Below are 20,326 nucleotides of genomic sequence, written 5' to 3' on the forward strand. Positions count from 1 at the left end.
AGCATGGCAAAATGTCTTTTTTTCTGGCTGCAAATCAGTTGAACAAGTATAATCAAAAGTGTCAAACTTGTCATATGGTGGCATTACCGGATGCAGTTCTGCAAGAAAATGGCCCACTTAGTCCTTGGCTAAATACATTGTTCACACTTAAAAATTTCTGGTCGGTTTCACTTGCCTCAAATTTGCCCGGGATTACTTGAGCAGAAAAATGAAAGATTGACTTCAACTGTGTTATTTGCATGCACTGATTTCATGGGTTTAGTGGCAAGATATGACTTTGTAATTTGTACAAGCCACGACCAAAGCCAACATATTGTCTGTCTCTGGTCGGTGTAAATGTTGACTCTCGTTCCCGCTCATTAATCCCCATCGCTCCATGTCAGAGGGGCCAGATTACTCCAATTTCTGGCCTGAGATTCTCATTCAGCACATGCTGCACCCCATTATTCAACCATTCAGCCACAAAGAAAATGGTATTTACCTCAAAGGCCAGAGCACCTCGGGGCAGTAAACTAGGACGCCATAGAAAGGGGTGGAAATCATTAATAAGAGCGGCAAAGTAGAAAGCCACTTCTTTTGGAAGTATCAGCCTATCATCATCAGTCATCCAAGAACATGACAAACGAGTAAAATCAGCTAGAGAGGGATTTGACACAGATGTCTGACATCCTCATCTAATCCTTCACCACGACTGGAAACGCATGGATGAGATGGATTTGATTGCCATGGTAACAAACGAGAGGAGTAAAAAAAATAATAATAATAATCCCGCCTTGAATGTTGGAGTTTGATTTGGATGTCATATCACAGGCTGACTCAATAAGGATGCTGGTAATTAGTCAATATGACGGGCAGGCCCCGCAGTCTATAATCATGAGAGCGCCATGAGAATCTTTGCTTTGAATGAACGAGAAAGCTCTTTTAGATGGAGAGCAAGGCTTAGCTTCACGTGTAACACGGATTCCATCTGTTCTCGTCTCATAGCTCAACCGCTATCCCTGTCATTTGTTTTAATGCCATGCAAACAATTCAATCTTACCGGAGGACATATCAACATCTGCTTGCAAAGTCCGCTTTCCAGGAAAGACGAGCCTCGGTCAGAGTGAAAGAAGTGACCTGGATGACCTGGATGGTGCAAAAAAACAGACAATTGCTCGTATTTCCTCGGATATGAAACAGAATAATATACAAGCCATGTTTAGAAATGTATGGTGCGGCTTCACAGTTTTAACCGTAACAGTGAAAATGTCGAAACGGAAAAGAAAAAAGCAGAGTTAGCGGTATTAAACTGACGAAAGCCTTTGGTGAGTATGTAAAGCTTGGTGAGGCTCTGTTGACATGTCGGTTTTTGTGACCTCTACAGATTACAGTCGCAGTTAAACCAGAGTTACGATCTGTCTGGCCTGTGGATGACATTTGGTGTCACCTTAATTCTTTCTGATACATTTTTGAGTATTGACTGAGGGGAATCAATTCAAATTGTATCAGCAATACTAATTATGAAAAATCACATGCATTAATTTTTCGTAACAAAGGAAAATGTATGTATGTAAAACAAAATACTAAAAAGTTCCCTATATTCATCAGGTTTTGACCCCTGAACTAAAAACAGAGCACTGTTTAAGGGATTACATCCATCTAGTGCTCAAGATGAAAAGTGCAACACCATGTAGGCTAAACTTCAGCTTTTTCTGAATTTTAGACATTACCATTTTGACCAGGCTAAGAATAAACTGTCCTAAGCATCATTAAATATTTAAAAACTTGTGCACCTAAAGTGTGCAGAACATTGAATAAATAATTAAAATAAGAGCATCAAAAGCAAACTTTTTTCAAGACTAAGCTCATTACTTGCTTTAGAAAGAATATAACATGGAGATAGCTTGTTCAAAGGGCAAATTTGATTTAGTCATTTGTTTTTAATTAGGATTTTTGTTATCACACAAGTCACGAAATCACTCTCAAACAGATCATCTTTCTGTGAGTTCAAGATTAACTTCAGTGGGGCTTTCAAATAATTTGATCTCCGAGCCGTGGGAGTAAGAATTGGCATTTTTGCGTTTGAGTGCCCTCGTCTCCCATCCGGCTGAATAATGGACCGCGGTGAAGGGAAGTGCTAGTATCGTGTTTCAAAGTCTTTTATACCAGGAGAGGACTGGCTAGACACACACTAGCTGAGGGAAAAAAAAGTTGCAAAAGAGAGAAAAAGAGAAGCGGTAACAATAAGTACTTGGAGAGATGCTGGATAGAGACAGTGAGAGAGAGTTGCAAAATGTAGAGGGGAACGCAGCTGTCTCAGAGGTTTGTGCGTCCTATTTTTAGTCTCCCTAATGCACATCTCCAACTCAAACAGCTGCTGGAGCATTTGCATTCCAAAACACTTGCACTGTTGTCGTTTCTTACGGTCAACACCGGAGAATTCCACGCAACTGGGAGCCCAAAACTGACTCAGGTGTAGTCATGCCGTTCTGGGGTAGAGTAACATTTTAAATGGAAATAAGTAATAGAGAATAATATATCAAAAGGGGAAACAACAATGAAAAGATGGCCCGGAGGAGTGAGTGGTTAGGGGACCTGGGTTCAAATCCAGGTTGGTTCACCTGTATGGAGTTTGCATGTTCTCTCCGGGCCTGCGTGGGTTTTCTGCGGGTACTCTGGTTTCATGCATGGTAGGCTGATTGGACCCTCTAAATTGCCCCTAGGTCTGGGTGTGAGTGTGTATGGTTGTTTGTCTGCTTGTGCCCTGCGATTGGCTGGCCAACAATTCAGGGTGTCCCCGCCTCTGGCCTTGAAGTCAGCTGGGATAGGCTCCAGCACCCCCCATGACCTTAATGAGGATAAAGCAGTTCAGAAAATGAATGAATGAATCAATGAATGAACAAATATGTACCTGGTTGGCTTTTTTAAAATTAAATAAATGTAAATATATATTTTTTTAAATGTAGTCTCAAAATAGATGCCAATAATTGTTAATACATTGTCGATTAGTCGGTGAGTGGCGGAAATCGTAGCTGACAGACGGACAAAGTGATAACTACCATATGGCCTGCTATTAAGATTTGACACCCCAGGTATAGAAGGTGAAGCCCCGCCTCTCAGTATTGCAGTTGTTGCTTTTTTTCTGTTAGCATGAGTTACCTAAGCACATCCACACGAGAATGAGATGCAGCGTCACATGATCTAAAGTGCAGCAGTAAATAGCTTACGTCCCATGTGAGCTTAAGAGTGGGACACAACAGGCTGGAAGGAGTCATTAATGGAGGTCGTTAATCTCCATTCTAAAAGAAAGGAAAATGTGGTTTGAAAAAAAAGAGCAAAAGCCCAATGATGTCTCAATACAATCTTGCATAAAACCTCATTTGAGGTTGCATTGCTAGTTTCTTGCAAAGTGAGCGTAGGTATGGGAGAGACGCTACCCTGAAATAGGAAAAGAGGTTGTTTCATTTATTTATCAAACGTAAAATATTTATGGATTTCAATCTACTGGCAGAGCAGGACCAGGGCGGTGCAAACTGTGGATGGAAGAATAGCAAAGTTGCATTATGGGTGGATGTTTAAAAAGGGAAAGTGGTGAAAAGGCTGCCTCATGTTCTGCATATTTTTTGGCCCTGAATTACATCTGCTGGGTTTTCAGGATGTCATAACTGAGTGGGTCAGCACAGCGATAACTATTAATAGCAATTTCTTTTGACAAATGTTAAACTAAAGAAGATGCAAATTTCTGAAGTCATTGTCCGCCATTGACGTTGCCATAGACGTCTAATTCTTTGGACTAAGGGAGGCTGACATCCCTTATCTGATCAGAGAAAACATGTAAATATTAATTGTTTTCATTATTTTTTTTAGATTCCATTATGTTTCATTCTATTTATAATTTAAAAAGAAAACCCAAGTAAGGTTCCTCTTCATTAGCTTTCTAAATTTAAGAGAAATTACATTTTCTAATTAATAAAAGCATTAAAAGAAACAAAAATCCAGTTGTATCACTTATTTTAGTAAATTCAATTTTGAGAAATCTATCAAATAAAAAGTGGAAAAAAAACACTAAACATGCCCTGTTTTAACATTTCCAAACAGTATTTCTTAAAATATTTCATTAGAAAAAAACTGTCAAATGATCCTTTTCACTTTCTTTACTATTCTTGGATTGGATAACTTTATTGGATAACTTTATTCATCCCGTAATCGGGAAATGTCTTTGTTGCAATAGGAAGAGGGTGAGGATGCAGGAATAGGAAAGGCATTATACACAAATAGGTACTTAATAGTAAGTTAATAAATAAATACATGAATAACTTAACTAGTAAAAAGAGAAATGATCAAATGTTTGTATATATTTTTAAATCTCTTTATTTTTAATGAAAAGCAAATGAATACGAAAACGACTGTAAATATTCCCTAATTTCCGTACCGCAAACCGTGTAGTTGATTGATACAAACTGTTAAGCCGACTCGGCGAGAAAAAAAAATCTTTTCACGTCAGCCGTCTTTGTGCCCTCATCGACTGACACTGGGAGCGAACACCTCAGTCACATACTGTAAAATGAGTCTCCTTACACTCAAGCAAACTGCAGACATTCCAGTTGAGCCTGTTTAGCAAGAACATTATATTTTCCCTCAAACCACAAGCCCAGAACGTACGTACGTATCTCTTTACAAAGTTAATTACAGGCCTTTTAATGCACCTCCAACCACGTACGACGTTTTTCAAAGCTAATCCATACAAAACCGCTTGGGAGGATTACAAATATGGACTTGATGTCGCATTGAAATGAAGCTTAAAAAAAACCTACGCCCGTCCCCACATAGGGTCTACAGATGATCAAACACAAAAGGGGTGGTGGGGGGGCATAGGAGGAAGAGGCGATGCTGCGACAAATCACATTGAGTGAGTTAGTAGCACTCTGAGCTTTGGTGCTATTTTAAATAAAACATGAAAGCTGGAGAAAAATGGCCCTCCTCCAGATGCTGTGACTTGTGACAAAACATGATATTGTGAGACAGCACACACAGCTCCGAGCAACCCCTGGGAGGACTCTTCCCTGGCTTTCAAAGGGGCGCCGCTAAGTGGAAGGAGCGGCACCCGCTCGACCGCAATCTTTTCCAGAACACACAACAGATTTCTTCTATTCCACTGTTTGCCGTTCAAAAATAATGGATATTGAAATATCCTTTTGAGACTAGCAGCAAATGAATGAAAAATCACGCTTCTAGTGAGACACTATTTGTTTGGAGGGTGCATCTTGGCCAGAGGAAGAACAAGTTTTTTTTTCTTTCTTAAGCCCATTCGCTGTCATTGACAGTGTAAGATATCCAATTCCTTTGAAATGAACAAAAAAATCATGCTTCTAGTGAGACACTTTTAGTTGGGAGGGTGCATCTTGACCAGAGGAAGATATCCAATTCATTTGAAGTGGGACGTTGGCAGCGAATGATCGAACGTATTCTTCAAATGGATTAGAAGTCTATTAGTCTTGATTCTGATTGGTCAATTGACACCAAAAAAATTGCACACTTAAAGACAGTATTCATTCCAATAAGAGTATTGGTGCCAGACAACACCCAAAAAGGCCCTCAAATCACCACAAATTGACCCATAAATGACCTTTAATGTCTAGGAATTGCAAATGTACCCTGAAAATGGCATCCAATCAAACAATAGAACGTAACAAGATGTGAAGCAGATCATTGCCCATGCAACTTCTCATTTAATTTAAAGTTTTTAGTTTGCATCAGAGTCGACAAGGTAAGTTAGTGTAGGATGACCTTTGGGACATCTCCTGTATGATATTCCTTCCTGACAGACAACCCCGTCACAACACACACAGGGTGGATATGAGTTTTGACAACTCGGAACATTGTCCATTAAGTAACTTACATGTAGATCTGCTCCGGCTCCCTTCGCTCGGTGCCATTAAACGTTGAGAGGCTGAAAAGGAAAGGCCTGTGTCAACACTGATATGACCATGTAAATAAGTCATGTGTAATGGCGCTCTCTCGCTCTCTCCTTCCTGTGTTTTTAGAATTCCCTGACTTCTCGTGACGTGGAGAAACACATGAAAATTACATGTGGAATTTTAAAAATTCAAAAGGATGTTCTGAACTTTTGTCGGCAAGATGGATAAATCATTAATTGTATTTTGAACGACAGAAATAGATTTAAATTATCTCTTTAGATGAATGTTGGTTCATTCGCCTTTCCCAGTGAAAATGGATGAAACGTCTGTCAATGGCATTGAAATGTGACCATTCAGTCAGTTTAAATTAATTAGACAGCATGAAATGAGTTGAATATTTAAAAAAAAGTTGGGGCCTTTTGTATTTTTCTTTTGTAATGTATGTATTTTATTTTAATAATGACATTTTTGTCATCTTTTGTTGGGGTTGGTGCTTGGATGTAGTATAAATGATATAAAAACTACAATAATGGTTAATAAGTAAAAACAATATACATACTAAAATGTAGAAATATTAATATTTCCTTAGTTAACAAAACTGCTTGCTGCTGCTTGTAAATTATTAAATGTCTTAAAGTCCATTTTTAAAAAGTTGTCGACACAGTGACCACAATTTTTTAAAATGATGAATTGAGTTTTTTTATTTTTATCAACAGTGTATTATTTAAAACAATTATTGACAAGTTGCGGGCCAGCGGATGAGTGGTTAATGCGTGGGCCTCATAAGGTCCTGGGTTCAAATCCAGGTTGGTCCAACTCTGTGGAGTTTGCATGTTCTCCCGGGCCAGGTGGGTTTTCTGCGGGTATTCCGGTTTCCTCCCACAGTCCAAAGACAGCATGGTAGGCTAATTAAACAATCTAAATTGGCCTTAGGTATAAATGTGAGTGTGAATGGTTGTCCGTCTCCTGCGATTGGCTGGCCACCGATTCAGGGTGTTGTCCCCCGCCTGTGGACTGAAGTCAACTAGGATATGCTCCAGCACCCCCGCGACCCTAATGGGGATAATGCAGTTGCTCAATAAAATCTCAAGTGTCTACTTTTGAATATCACTCCAACGTGGTCAAGCAGTCTCAGAAATTAATCGCGATATTTGTATGACAGATTCAAGAGCGCAGGTGACGCTTTGACGCTGCGCGGTCAGTAAACGCACCACCAGAGGGAGACCATGACATATGACAAGGCTGTACACCGGTGATACCTCCCTGCATTCATTCATATTCTTATGGAATACGGAAGACTGGTGCAAGATCGCCTCGGCAAATATAACATTCCTTCAAAAATACCGTCGTATAAAGTCAAACTTAAATAGATCTATGCCCCTCGCAGGCTGACAGCACGGAGAATGCGGATATGGAATTCCATAGAGTTTCCTTCGTAAGTAATCCCTTAATAATAAAAGTGTTGGGTTGTTTAGTCCTAACATTACATTTCTAAATGTTTAGTCAGCGACAATTGTTTAGCTCAATGAGGATTTATGCCGACGCTATTGAAATTCGACGCGATCTGCTTTGAGTTCTGCCTAGTAGTTTGTTACCTGTTGCTTGAAATTGTTTGTTTCCACCATCTTCAGGTGTGCCGTGGTCGCCATTAGCCACGTCGTAAGCGAGGACGTCATGGCGGGGCAGAAACAAATCGTCTTAATATTAATCGGGAGTTGCTTTGGAAGCCTGAGGACGAATACGTAAGTTGGAAAAGTTATCAGTCTGTGTTGTTCAAACAAGCGCGTGCGTCCACTCACCTTCACTGTACCAGTTTAGATGAGACCATGTGAAGACTGGGTAGCAATCAGAATTGACGGGTGGGGGGCGTGTCTTCCATCACCATTGACGGCAATAGACGTTCAATTCATTGTGACTGGGTGACCTCTCCCAGGCAAAATAGATTGGACGCCCATCGCCATCAATGACAGGAAATGCCTTAATGGTTGTTCTATACGGTGACGGGAAAAATAAAAAAAACATCCGACAGTTTTTCAGGTGTATGTTTAGCTATGATCATTTCTTGAGTATAATATATATTTTTTTGTTTACCAATGATATAGTTTGGCAATCAAATTAATAAATGTATAAAAATGTATTTGAAATAACCAGTCCGCGTGAATCAAAGCCTAGCGTTTGCAACATGATTTATATATTTTAAAAAAAAGTTAAATCTCCACCAATGCACATTTGGACATACAAATCAATGCATGCTAACTTTAACCTATAAAAACATAGTAACCCTAACATCTGAGATTTGTTTCACACTGCGTCCCAATCACGTGAATTGACCTGATATTATGATACCATGATGAATCTTTCATTAACTGAAATAAGCGAATCAGACCCGGTTCAAATCATTATCTTAAATCCCACCTCTGCTAAAATCCATCTCTTTGCATCTTTTAGTACGGTGGATTAACTGATCAAGAAACTCAAAATCCAATAACAAATGGAGACAGCTTCAGTTATGGCCTTGCTGGATTGCCCTTTGTGTTCAGAGCGACTGGACACGTCGGCCAAGGTGTTGCCCTGCCAGCACACTTTCTGTAAAGCCTGTTTGCAGAAGCAAGAGGTGGTGCACTCGCAGCTGTTCTGCCCAGAGTGCAGAGCTCCTGTCAAGGCACGAACTGTGGAGGAGCTTCCCACCAACATTCTGCTGGTGAGGCTCCTGGAGGGCTTGCAAGGGTCAGCGGGGCCGAGCAGGAACTCCCATAACGCCGTGCCCTCTGCCCGCAGCGGTGGGAATTTCAGGGAGGGTCATTACAGAGAGATTCAAGGCTACAAAGAGGTCAGTCAGTAAACATCTCTCTGTACCAATGCTGGCTTTGGGAAATGTTTCTTTTCAAGGCTACAAATGCTTTAGTCTTTTATAGACTGAATATTTATTATATTAGAATTAAGGAGGAAACTGACATATTTAAAGAAATACACACAAGCAATCAGGAAGAATCCTACACCATTGAAGTGCATCTCCGAGTGTTGATCTTTATACTTATTGTTTTGACATCTATTGTCACAAGTATATTAAAATACCTGCTGCATCACAGCCCGAAAACACCCTCCACAATCAAATTATATCTTCCAGCAAATAGCAAATGAAGGACTTCTTCTGTAAAATCTAGACAAAGACAAAATGCCTCACTTACTACATTTGAAAAGACAACATAATTGGACTATAGTACTATGGACCCTATTATGTTAGTTAAGAGAAAATGTTCACTTTGTATCACTTGCAGTGACTAAGAGATTTAGATCGGGTGAGCTCTAGGTTGTACATCATTTACACAATTCACTGTTCTCAAGATGGCTGTAAATCCTTGACTTTGGTTCAGCGAGAGTTCAAAAAGCTCGGCCGAGTTCAGAAGAGGGGGTGTCGTGCTTTGGAAATGCTTGAGACAAGCTGCTGTTTAGAACATTCTTATATAACCTATTTATCCTCTCAATTGGACCAGGCTTTGAAAAATAACATTTTGGTTTAGTTCATCTTAAAGTAACATCAACTAAGCTGTGACAAGCCCTGCTTGTCTAAACATGGTCAAAATCTATTAAACTTGTTACACAGTAGAATTGCTCGCATTCCAATTATATTTTTGGGGGGACAATCATATTAAAAACCAGGATTAAATTCTTCCACCATACTCGTCTGTTCTTCAGGTTTCTCCAAGAACCTCCATGCTCAGCCATCAAGGAGATTCAGAAAGAGAGCTGATCCTCGCACCAGTGAACGGCATCACTCAGAAATACAGAGCGATGCTGAGCGAGGACTTGATTAAGCGATTTAGCGACAACATGGGCACATCTGTCACTACCTCCACGGCGCACAGTGCCAGCCAGACGCCTCAAACGTCGCCCCACCAGCAGTCCACGGCTCTCTGCCGAACACTTTGTGACTTCAGTCCCACCGAGATGAACGTGGAGAGCGGAGATTCTTGTCTTAGCTTCCGAAAGGTATGCGTCTCCTCATCTTACTTGGGAAAAAATGCAAACAATCATGTCAGCGTTTAAACATAAATCATAAACGTGGGCCTGATTTACTATGAAATTTTGACCTTGGGTTATCGTTTTCAGTCAATTAATTTGATTTGTTTGAGTCTTGTTTTTTTTTCTTCAGCTTCGCAATAGCAAATATTCTCATCATTTTTCCTTCTTTTTCTAATATTTTTTTAATTCAACAAGTGTCCTTGGAAAAAAAAGGTAGGTTTCTATTAAGGGAAAAAATATGAATTTTTTTAAGATTAACATGTCATTTGTATTTACAAAAAATAATGATTAATTTTTAAAAAATCTAAATAGGTGGCCAGGGATAAACATTTACTGGTTTCACAGGTCCTCCATCTTATTTATTTTATCCAGAAATGTGAAGTCAATGCACATGATTAATCTTCATAGGCCACTGAAAATACTTTTGTGGACCTAAACTGGCCCCTCGGCCTTGAGTTCGGCGTCCCTGTTTTTGAGGTTTTCTTTTATTTCCATGCACAAGCAAAACTGCACAGTAACCAGATACCAGTTGAAACTGAGGTCCTTTGTTCAAAGCACTCCGAATTTTGTCTATCAACAAAACATAGCAAACACTTTTTGATCTCTTTGACTTGACACAAGTATCACATTGCCTGCCCTGTTTCAGAAAGGTAACTGATATACCAGGTCAGTGTAATCTCTCGCCAGCTATTTGGTATCTCTCATTCAGCTTCTCATATCTTGCCAAGCACTTTAAGTTCCTTGTGAGGCAAATATTTCTTCATAGCAGTCATAGTCTTTTTTTTTGTTGTCTTTTTTAATTTTTTTGCTCTTTTCATTCTTTTGGGAGAATTCATCGCAGCCCTGAAGCATTTCTGTGGGAGTTATATAAGGACCTTGTTGCTGTATGCTTTCCATTAAAGCACACTTGAGGCTGGCCTTTCTTTCGTCTTTTTAATGGAAATGTTTTTTTTTTTTTTTAAATCGCGTCAAGGCTAGCGCTTACAGACACACGATGCGTCATGAGTGCTCAGGCTTTATTTAACCCTTTATGGGATACTTATACCGTTTTTCAGTTGTAAGCAATGTGTTAAATAAGATACATACAATAAAAAAATTGAGTGTTATTGGGCGCTATAACCAAAATCAAGTAAAACCTAAAAAAAACCATAATTCTGTCCGTGTGTTTGTTCAAGATAACTCAAGAATGAATAAAGGGATGATCATACTTGCAGTATATTTGCACTGTATACTTACTGCATCCATGTATCTTCTTCAGCATCTTCATCCCCGTTACTTATCCCTTCACTCAGTGACAGTCTCTAAGTGGTGATTACATTTTGGGCTCATAAGGTCAAAGGTCACCACTCCAGTGAATTTGACTGCTTAGGCTCTTTAATCAATTTTAATTGACTTGGCAGCCGCATACAAATATGTGGACACATTTATCTGAGCTAAAATGTGACATCCACATACGTGAATGTATTTTTTCAAATGATCAAACATACAACTTGTCCTAGAAAAGGTTCATTATTATTTTTTTAACTGTCAAACTCATTTTCTTTCCATAAGTTAGCGTGCGCATGTTTTTTTGCTCTGCAGGGAGACCTTCTCACTGTCATCAGGCGAGTGGATGAACACTGGATTGAAGCCAAGCTGGGCGACAGGATCGGAATTTGCCCTCTCCAGTTTACCGAAGTGAGTTTCCTTCTGGAATTCTAAACACTCCTCGGCCTCTCTTTTCCACGCAAATCTTTGCATTCATCCTTAAGTGGCACTCAGTGGTTGCAAAGCACTGAGGAGAGTGAACTCAACTTTGATACCCATGACACCTTTTCTACAGACTCTCTTTAGTCAGCGCTCGCTTAGACTGTCACTCGAAGAATAAACCTGCCTCATGCTGGGAAACCTGCAACGGGGTTAACGTGTTGCCGTCTAAGTCCCCCCCCCCTTCCATCATCTTTTTTCTCCTTACTTTCTTTCCCAAGCACTACCTCCCCCCCTCCTCCCGCCGGTCCCATCTTCTTGCTACTCCTCCGTATCTTCCTCCTCAAGCTCCGCCTCGGCGGTCTTCCAATCTTTTTTTTTTCTACCTCTGGACTCTTTCACTCTCTTTCATCCTCCTCTTCCCTTCTCCTCTTGCTGTGCAGCCAAGCGTGAAGACCCACTAATGCTTTCTCTGCTCGGATGGCATAACAGCACATCGCTGTGGTGAGTGAAAGCATTAACCCAGCTGTGCCCATCTCTGACGCCGTATATTTCCCCCCCTCGCCTCATGCTCTTCTCTCAGCTCGCCACTCCATCCTTTTTTCAGGCTTTACTGGTTGCTACTTATCCTCCCGCCAGCCCGTACAACAAGTTGGAGTGGGTGAGCTACGGTATTTAGACAGTGGCTTCACTACTCGGTACTCAGCCTGTCAGGTGTAGGTGACAGGTAGACTCTGAGAAGCTAAGTCGGGGCTATAAGGAGCTGACATCGCTTTCCTTTTTGTCCACATCCGTCTTTCCCAAGCTAAACTCGGCGGCAACCAAACTCCTGGAAGGAAAGAATCCACGAAAGAGTGACTCGGCAGAATTTCAGCCTCGGACCGGACACAGGGGCAAGGACAAGGCCTCGGAAGCCAAGAGCGCAAATCAAAGTAGAGTCACGCAAGTTCCAGTGAAGATCCCTCTTGCTAACGCTCTGGCGCCGTCCAACCCACGAAAAACTTCGAGATCCAGCAGTGGCAACTTTCCCAGTACAGTGGATGCCACTAACTTCCAGCGACAGTCCCACCGCTCTTCCGTGAGACCCCCTGCCCGTGGGCACGCACATCCTTCAAGAGTTAATTCTCAGAGAGTTCGACGCCACTCTGACGGCCCGCACAGACACCTGTTACTGGTGAGTCAACAGTGCCTTTATTTTTGGGTTCAATTTTCATTGGTTTATTGGTTTTTGTGGGCTCCAGTTAGAAGAAATCGTGCTTCTTTTAGGAAGCAGGGAGATGTTTTGATCTGGGAAGATCAAGGTGTTCCCAAAGGCTTCTGGGTGAGGACCATTGCTGTCAGGCTCAAGGAATGAAAACAAGGGCGTTGTTGCCCTGCATGATGAAATATCTTCCATGTCTTAAAACAAAACATGTGGGGAAGTGTTGTTTTTGGCATTTGTGATCACTTTTAGTATTTGTCTTTTGAACAAAAATACTTCCAGATTAAAAATACTTTAGTCTAAAAAATGTTGATGTTACATGAACAAAAAGTCCAATAATCCAGTTTTACAGGTTTTGTAATTCATGTCGATTAAGCGCATAGCAAAAGTTGTTCAAAAGAATCTAAAAATGACTCTAAACCCAATTTTATACTACCTTTAAAATTGTTAACTAAATGTTTTGGTTATCCTCATCAACGTCAAACTCAAATGATGGGCCGACTGAAACTTTTCAAACTTTTATGATCAACAGTCTTGGTGTAATGAGACAGTTTCTTTTCAGAGGTGAACATGATTGTATATGTTTCTTTTTCCTCTTCCAACAAAAACACGGCCAAAAATCTGACAGCAAAAGTTTTTAGTCTACCAAGACAAATATAAAGCTCTTGAGAAAAATTCCTAACATTATATCATAGGCCTGAATCAAATAAGCTAATGTCAGCATTCCAATGCTTTCCCTCTGTTTATTTTGAATACATGCGCTCAAAGGCCAAGTTCACTCGTGGAAATTACTTTATTGAACTTGTTAGCCGTCATTGACAGCACCAGAACAGACTCTCAAATAATTGGAAATAATCACTACCAGACATCTCAGTCAAAATGGAACGGACGTCTGGTGCAGTCAATGACACCAAACACTTCACACAAATTCAAGTTTATTAATGAATTGTTTGTGAAAACTATAAGAAAACAATGAATGAACATATAATAATAGATATTAAAGTTTTTTTAAATAACATAGTCACTTGAAAAAAAAACATTTAGTTTTTCTAACCTGTAATGGCAGGAAAAAAAGTAAATAAATAAAAACTATAAACTAAATGACATTGTAGTAGAAAATGTAGCTATAACGGTACTTTTTTCATCAATAATACATGTTCAAGTCAATTAATATGTTTAGAATTCAATGAGATGTTAAAAGAATAACGTAGCATTGGCTCAAATTTTATTAACAACAAAAATAAAACACTGTTTATAAAGTAACTCAAAAGAAGCCTTTTAAATTCTTGGTCTTAGTCGTAATTTGCTGTAGTGTTGAACTGTACTCCATCACAGTGAAAGCCTCCTTTTCCTATTTGCATCATTTACTCATATTCAAAACACCCACACACACGCAGAACATTGTGTTAAAAGTAAGCTGATGGATCATTTCAGGCATAGCTTTTGCATCGACATGCTTTAATTGACTAAGTCTACTTCAATTTCACCTATAGTTATAAATCATCAGCACAGAATGATGGATAGACGATGTGGACCTCTAATTAACGATTATATTGAAATCCAAATAAATCCAAGGGCAATGGAAAATGGCCAAAAGCATGGTCATATATGCTCACTAGCTATTTTCTGATAGCCTCTGCAAAAAAAATCCCCAAATGGACAGATGTGAATGTAACATATATGCTGACCATCCATCTCCTTTTTTTTTAAAGGCGAGGCCTACAATTTAATGAGGAAACTGCATAGAGTCACAGTAAGGTTATATGGTACAGACATGAAAGCCTCTACAAGCTTTTCACCACCTAACTTTTCCGCCTATAGTGCCTTGCTTCCCGCGATAATGATTTCCTTTGATTCAGTCCAAGTTTCCCAGCCTTGCCCTGCAATTATACAGCGCACCAAAAAGCTCGCACCTTGTGCAACATATGAAAAAAATCAGATCAAACGATCCCATTTGAAAAATTTAAAGGGTCAACTTGGCAAGAGAGAAAGCAAAACAAATTGTGTGAGGCTTAGCAATGCAAGTATAAGAAGGGAGATAAGGGAAAAATAATAAAATGATACTGTAGATTCAGCGTGTAGGAGGCTTGGATAGTCCCTCAGTACGTCTGCTTATCTCTCATGCTGATGATGATGAGTCATTGGTGAAATGTGTTATATAACAGACCCCCAGCTCTCGCCCCTCACTGCTTTAAAAGTCCTTCTTCCTCTTGACTAAGCAGGTAACATCAACTCGCACATTAATGGGCCAGTGATAGTCGACAACATGCGTTTTCTTTAAGGACGTCTACCTTGAAACGTGACGCTCCAAACAAGTTTCTTCAATAAGGTTTCCGCCAACTAAGGTTGAAAATAATTGCCCCGATGTAGTACGCCTTTTACCATCGCATGTCATGTATACTGGGGTGAAAAGGGTTATCTTCAAATGGTACAAATACAGCACCAATTTGACTTACTACTAAAAATACCCACCATAATACTGTAAAGAATATTCACATTCTTCTATTCAATAGATTTTTGCCTGCTTTACAATTGCAATTAAATGTGATCACATTTTTTTTTAATCTCATGACCCTCCCTAATTTAATCGTCTTATGATTCATATCATGTGTCAAAGTGGCGGCCCGGGGGCCAAATCTGGCCCGCTGCATCATTTTGTGTGGCCCGGGAAAGTAAATCATGAGTGCCGACTTTCTGTTTTAGGATCAAATTAAAATTACGTATATAGATCTATATTAAATGTCCTGATTTTCCCCCTTTTAAATCATTAATTGTAATTTTTTAATCATTGTTTCTTGTTTTTAGTTCAGAAATGATTTTCTAAAATCTAAAAATATATTTAAAAAAACTCATACAAACATTGTTTTAGATCTATAAAAAACTGAATATTCAGGGCTTTTAATCCAGTTCTTTTAATCCATTTATTTAAAAAAATCTAAATATTATATCTAAAATAGTCCTAATCTTGAACACAAACATACAAAAGCACATAAACAGTGGCAGAGGTCATAAAAACAAATAAATCCAGCCTTTTACCATGCCCCAAAGCCTTCGTAAAAAACACACAAAAAATATATACTACTATATTGTAAAGATGTTTGAGTTATGCAGCCTAAATTTTCATGAATTTAGTATAACCCTCCCAAAACTTGACAAAAAGCCGCAACGGCCTCATACTCAAAATAAGGCTGTCCATCCCAGATTTATAAGTTCCATATATAGCCCCCTTGTGAATATATTCTTAGCCACCGCTGGGTCATTGCACGCAGCAATTGCGTGACTGCATCTTGAGTGGGACGGCCCCCTTGTATCTGATAAAACAGACTCAGAATAGAAAATGGACACGGAGAAGTGAAAAGACTTCAATAATTAAATACTTTTAGAATGCCGTGTCGTGCTTTTATATTGCTGTATTACTTCCAAGGTGTCGATGCTGTCGAAAAATGATTCATTACACTCATTACACCAAGAACTTGTTTACATTCAACGCTCTTTCTTGTAAAGATATCATTGCTCGTGTAAATCACAAAGACATATGGCAGGGAGATTTACATCCTTCAGCTCTGAAAGCCCAAATGTCTTCAGGACATACTCGATTTACTTTGTATTTTCTTTTTTTTTTTTTTACATGTGCGCCTCACTGCACTGCTCTGCTTCTTAAAAGTGACTTTTTAGGTCATAGCAATAAATTGTTGTTAATTATAGCTTGCATTGAATGCAAGTGTAGTATATGCATTGCAGCCTAATGGCAAAAAAGCCTGGGGATGCAGGCACCTACTTTAAAAGGAACTGCTTGCTTTGCCGACCACTATTAATTCTTAAACCACCAGTTCTGCTTTAAATAGCATCAGGCTTGCACTAGTGTTGTGATATGGAATATTATTTTTGCAGGTGGACTGCATCAAATGAAAAGAATCATAAACTGTGCAGATTTTCAGTAAAACGGAAGGTATAGCTTTGCCACTGAATCAGGTTTAGTACGAGACCTGAATAAAAATATTTTAATTTGTTAATATGATGTTGAAGCTTTGGCTGAAACTGGCTATCCCTGTGTCTAAAAAGAATCACGAAAAGCTCAGTAAAAGTGGAGGGCAGTTGAATGTATGATAAAGTAGGTTGAGTCCTGTTTTATGTTAATAGAAGTAGACATCACCATTGGAGCTCGCAAGTTTTTTTTAACCCAAATATAAAGTTAATTTTCAGTTCTGTGACCTCTTTTCTCAATGAGTTTTTATTCCGTACTACATTTCTTTTTAACTGAATGTACTAGTGAGTCCTATAACAGATAGATAGATATATATATAAACAAGTAAGTTAAACATAGAAGTAATATCTGCAAATCCAGTACTTTGTCTATTCTCCTCTGTGTGCCCTATAAAATTCAACTTTTCAGTCCGAGTTGATCATTTGGCCTCCCTTTTTGTTCCAGAGTGAGAAGATGACCAACGAAGCTCCTCCCAAGATCTCCATGGCGCTGTCAAACCCGCAACTTTCTTCCACCTCTGCAGACAGCAAAAACTCCAACACGCAGCATCTCTCAATCAATGTGTGAGTCCTTCATTAAACTTGTATGCAGTGTTATTTGTCACCATCATAAAACCTTTAACCCCACTATTATACTCAATAAAATCAAAAACAAATGTCCTGGAAGTCATTCAAACTTAAGTGGCCCCAGTTTTTTTGTTCTGTGTCTTGTGTCCATCTTGCTACTGCAACCAAGACATTTCCCGAATATGGGATGAAATAAAGTTATAATTTAATCTAATATAATCCTTAGATGCGCCGTGCTGTATTCTTATAAACCACAACGCCTCGAAGAGCTGGAACTGAGGAAAGGCGAGATGGTTGGAGTATACGGGAAGTTCAAAGAAGGCTGGTTGCGTGGGTTGTCACTCCGAACGGGCAAAGTCGGCATCCTGCCCAGCAACTACATCACTCCCGTTCTCAGGTGAAAGGTCACGATCCCTGACGGCAATATGCGTCATCCAAAGGATGCTCGGATTCAAATGCAGTACATTTGTGTGGGCAGCACAATGTTTAATCATTCAAAATGTCAAATGCAAAAATGTATCTGATGCTGAGAGTTATGTAAAGGATCCTAGGGAATATTTGACGTCAATTTTATCCTACTATGCCTCCACGCAGGACGTCTGCCAGACTCCTGGAGACGAAAGCGGCGAGCTCGTCGTCGCAACACAACGCGACGGCGGCTAAGAAGAATGCCGTTGCCAGGAATCCCGCTGGGGTCCTTCCTCCTGATAGGGTAAATACTGATGGAGCGCTGTTCTCAGCAGGACAGGTGCCACATGTGCCAAATGGAGCACAGCACGCAATGTCATCCACAGGCCCCGCAAAATCAGCCTTCTACGGCAGCTCGCCAGGTTGGGAGACTGTGCGGCGATTCTTTAACCCGCCCCGAGGTGAACAAATAATCAATCCATTCCTTCATTTGAGTATCATGGCCAAATGATGTATCCTAATTGGTTTAAATACTTATCATTTTTTTATTTTTTACAGTTTCCAATCCTTTCAACCATTCATCCAATTTGAATATACCGTCCAACTCGGAGCACTTTGCTCAAGTTCAGGCTTCCGGCTTCTCGCCCGCCCTCCTAAGAAAGAAACACACTGGAATTCCAGCCAATCCTGGGAAACCATTAGGGTGGATGAGCGAGTCGACAGCGCTCTCTGCTGCACACATTTCAAAAGAGAGGGACTTCACATCCTCATTTGAGGCAGGGGGTTATTATCCGCACGAGCGGCATCCGTCCAGTGGCCCTCACTCAATACTCGTCAGACCTGATTCGCACAAGAGCACTACAGACAAGGTAAAGATAATGCTCTAATTAGCCCTTTATTGGGAAAGTGCCTATATTTGGGACCGGATATCTTTTTTTGAGATTGAACATTTCATAATGTGTAAGCTGCAATATTAATATTTAACTTGTCGCATGCCATTGATGACGATTTAATCTGTGAGGACCACCTGTAAATCTTCATATTTCAATGCAATGGCCATTAAGGTTGATTGATTATTTATGTGTGCACTTCATGGGAAAGCTTTAAATGTTATTATATTTTATACAATCGCAATGAAAGTCAAAGAAATTAAATTCAAGTCCTTCGTCCATCCCAACAAAAAATTTATTGGACGTCAATGGCAACCAACAAATTCAATGAGTGCCAAGTCAGGATTTTTTTTAATGTCATGTTGGCATAATAGCAGATATAAAAATGAAATTGTCGGTTTAAAAAAATGAGTATTTATAACTAACATAACATCTTTCCATCTTCTTATTTTTTAGCCTGCCAAGTCAGTGCGTTTCCTAACAGATGAAGAGCCTCCACCCCCGCGGCTTAGGACATCCTCCTGGTCTTCAGGAAGCCAGATTCCATCCAACTTCACTCAAGCACCCCCTAAACTCGAAGTATGGGCACCATCACTCACTTTGGGAAGAGACGGACCTGGGATCATTCTCCGAGAGGGAAAAGCAACAACTCTCAGAAAGGGCTTTGAAACAGACCTAAACACAAACTCCAAACCAATGTTGTTGCAGCCATCGCTTTCGGGCCTTTCACCCCAATTCAGCCCCACCAGGTACTTTTAGAATCGGAAAAATAAAAAGATTGAGCAAAGATTGATCTCTCAAATGTTTACTGTTTTTCCTTCTTCAGACACAGAGTGGCTTCAACACATCTAGCCCAGACAGACTCTGAACTCAGTCTTCTTCAAGGAGAACTGGTCCTGGTCCACAGACCTCGACCCGATGGCCGCATCCTCATCACCCAGGAGATTAGCGGCGAAACGGGCCTCTATCATAGTAGTATTCTTCACGCTTTGGAGAGGCTCACTTGACTTTTGGGGGGGATTTATATATTTTTTATGATCCAGTTAGTTGAAACTGCCAGAAAAAAAATGCCATGAAGGAGTCTATTTTTTACCACCTATTAAAATCTGTTGAGACATATTTTGTTTCTTTTAGAGCATGTATGTACTGAGAATTTGCACACAACCCGACCAAATATCTGTCTTTATTATTCTGCCTATGTTACATACAACATAGGTGAGTGCCTTTGTCTAAAGCTGCACAGAAAATAATCTGTTTAATGATGTGTAAATAAATGTTAGGTCAATAAACTACCTAATATAATTAAGAATCATGCCTTGATTTAAGTGTGTTGGATGAGTTGAACTAAAGCAACACAAGGAACAAAAAGGAAATATTTTACTGCAAAAAAAGTAGTATATTCTCATGTGAGTGATATATTTTTTGACTTGATCATATTTGACCTTTTGAGTATAATTGAAACTGGCCTTTTTATTAATTTACTGGCTTTGCATTCTGCAGCAACACTCACATTAAGAGGCTCTAACAAATTTTAATTTTCACTCCTATTTTTTACTCTGGAAGAGACACAAAATAAAGTACCACAATAACACTTGTAGTTTTTCCCTTTTCTTTTATTTTTAATTTTTTTTAATTTTAGGAATTCCGGACAGGTGACGCATGCGCAGACA

The 20,326-nt window shown here is 39.7% G+C and overlaps 1 protein-coding gene and 1 long non-coding RNA gene across 8 annotated transcripts; one reads left to right on the plus strand and one right to left on the minus strand.

The window, feature by feature from the left end:
• Positions 1–1,047: 1,047 nt before the first annotated feature.
• LOC144207438 (uncharacterized) lies at positions 1,048–7,836 on the minus strand. 3 transcript variants are annotated; one of them, XR_013328659.1, is made up of 4 exons: positions 7,697–7,836; positions 7,493–7,625; positions 5,879–5,929; positions 1,048–1,125 (listed from the first exon to the last, which is right to left on the minus strand). It is a non-coding gene; the product is annotated as an uncharacterized LOC144207438 (long non-coding RNA). The 3 variants fall into 3 exon arrangements; XR_013328658.1 differs by lacking the exon at positions 1,048–1,125 and adding an exon at positions 5,691–5,797; XR_013328657.1 differs by lacking the exons at positions 1,048–1,125; positions 5,879–5,929 and adding an exon at positions 6,772–6,950.
• On the plus strand, positions 7,085–20,178 carry sh3rf2 (SH3 domain containing ring finger 2). Of its 5 annotated transcripts, none has more exons than XM_077732913.1 (12): positions 7,085–7,332; positions 7,529–7,639; positions 8,346–8,727; positions 9,594–9,887; positions 11,502–11,597; positions 12,412–12,780; positions 17,237–17,355; positions 17,585–17,755; positions 17,953–18,227; positions 18,325–18,635; positions 19,113–19,405; positions 19,483–20,178. In XM_077732913.1, the coding sequence occupies exons 3-12, from the start codon at positions 8,389–8,391 to the stop codon at positions 19,661–19,663; spliced, it is 2,448 nt and encodes an 815-aa protein (XP_077589039.1). In that variant the 5' UTR covers positions 7,085–7,332; positions 7,529–7,639; positions 8,346–8,388; the 3' UTR covers positions 19,664–20,178. The 5 variants fall into 5 exon arrangements, with proteins under 5 accessions (XP_077589039.1, XP_077589041.1, XP_077589043.1 ...); XM_077732915.1 differs by having other exon boundaries at positions 8,346–8,598; XM_077732917.1 differs by having other exon boundaries at positions 7,087–7,332; positions 8,438–8,598; positions 19,483–20,177.
• The last annotated feature ends 148 nt before the right edge of the window (positions 20,179–20,326 follow it).

The sequence above is a fragment of the Stigmatopora nigra genome, chromosome 14 (assembly GCF_051989575.1).
Source record: "Stigmatopora nigra isolate UIUO_SnigA chromosome 14, RoL_Snig_1.1, whole genome shotgun sequence".
Classification (NCBI taxonomy): Eukaryota; Metazoa; Chordata; class Actinopteri; order Syngnathiformes; family Syngnathidae; genus Stigmatopora; species Stigmatopora nigra.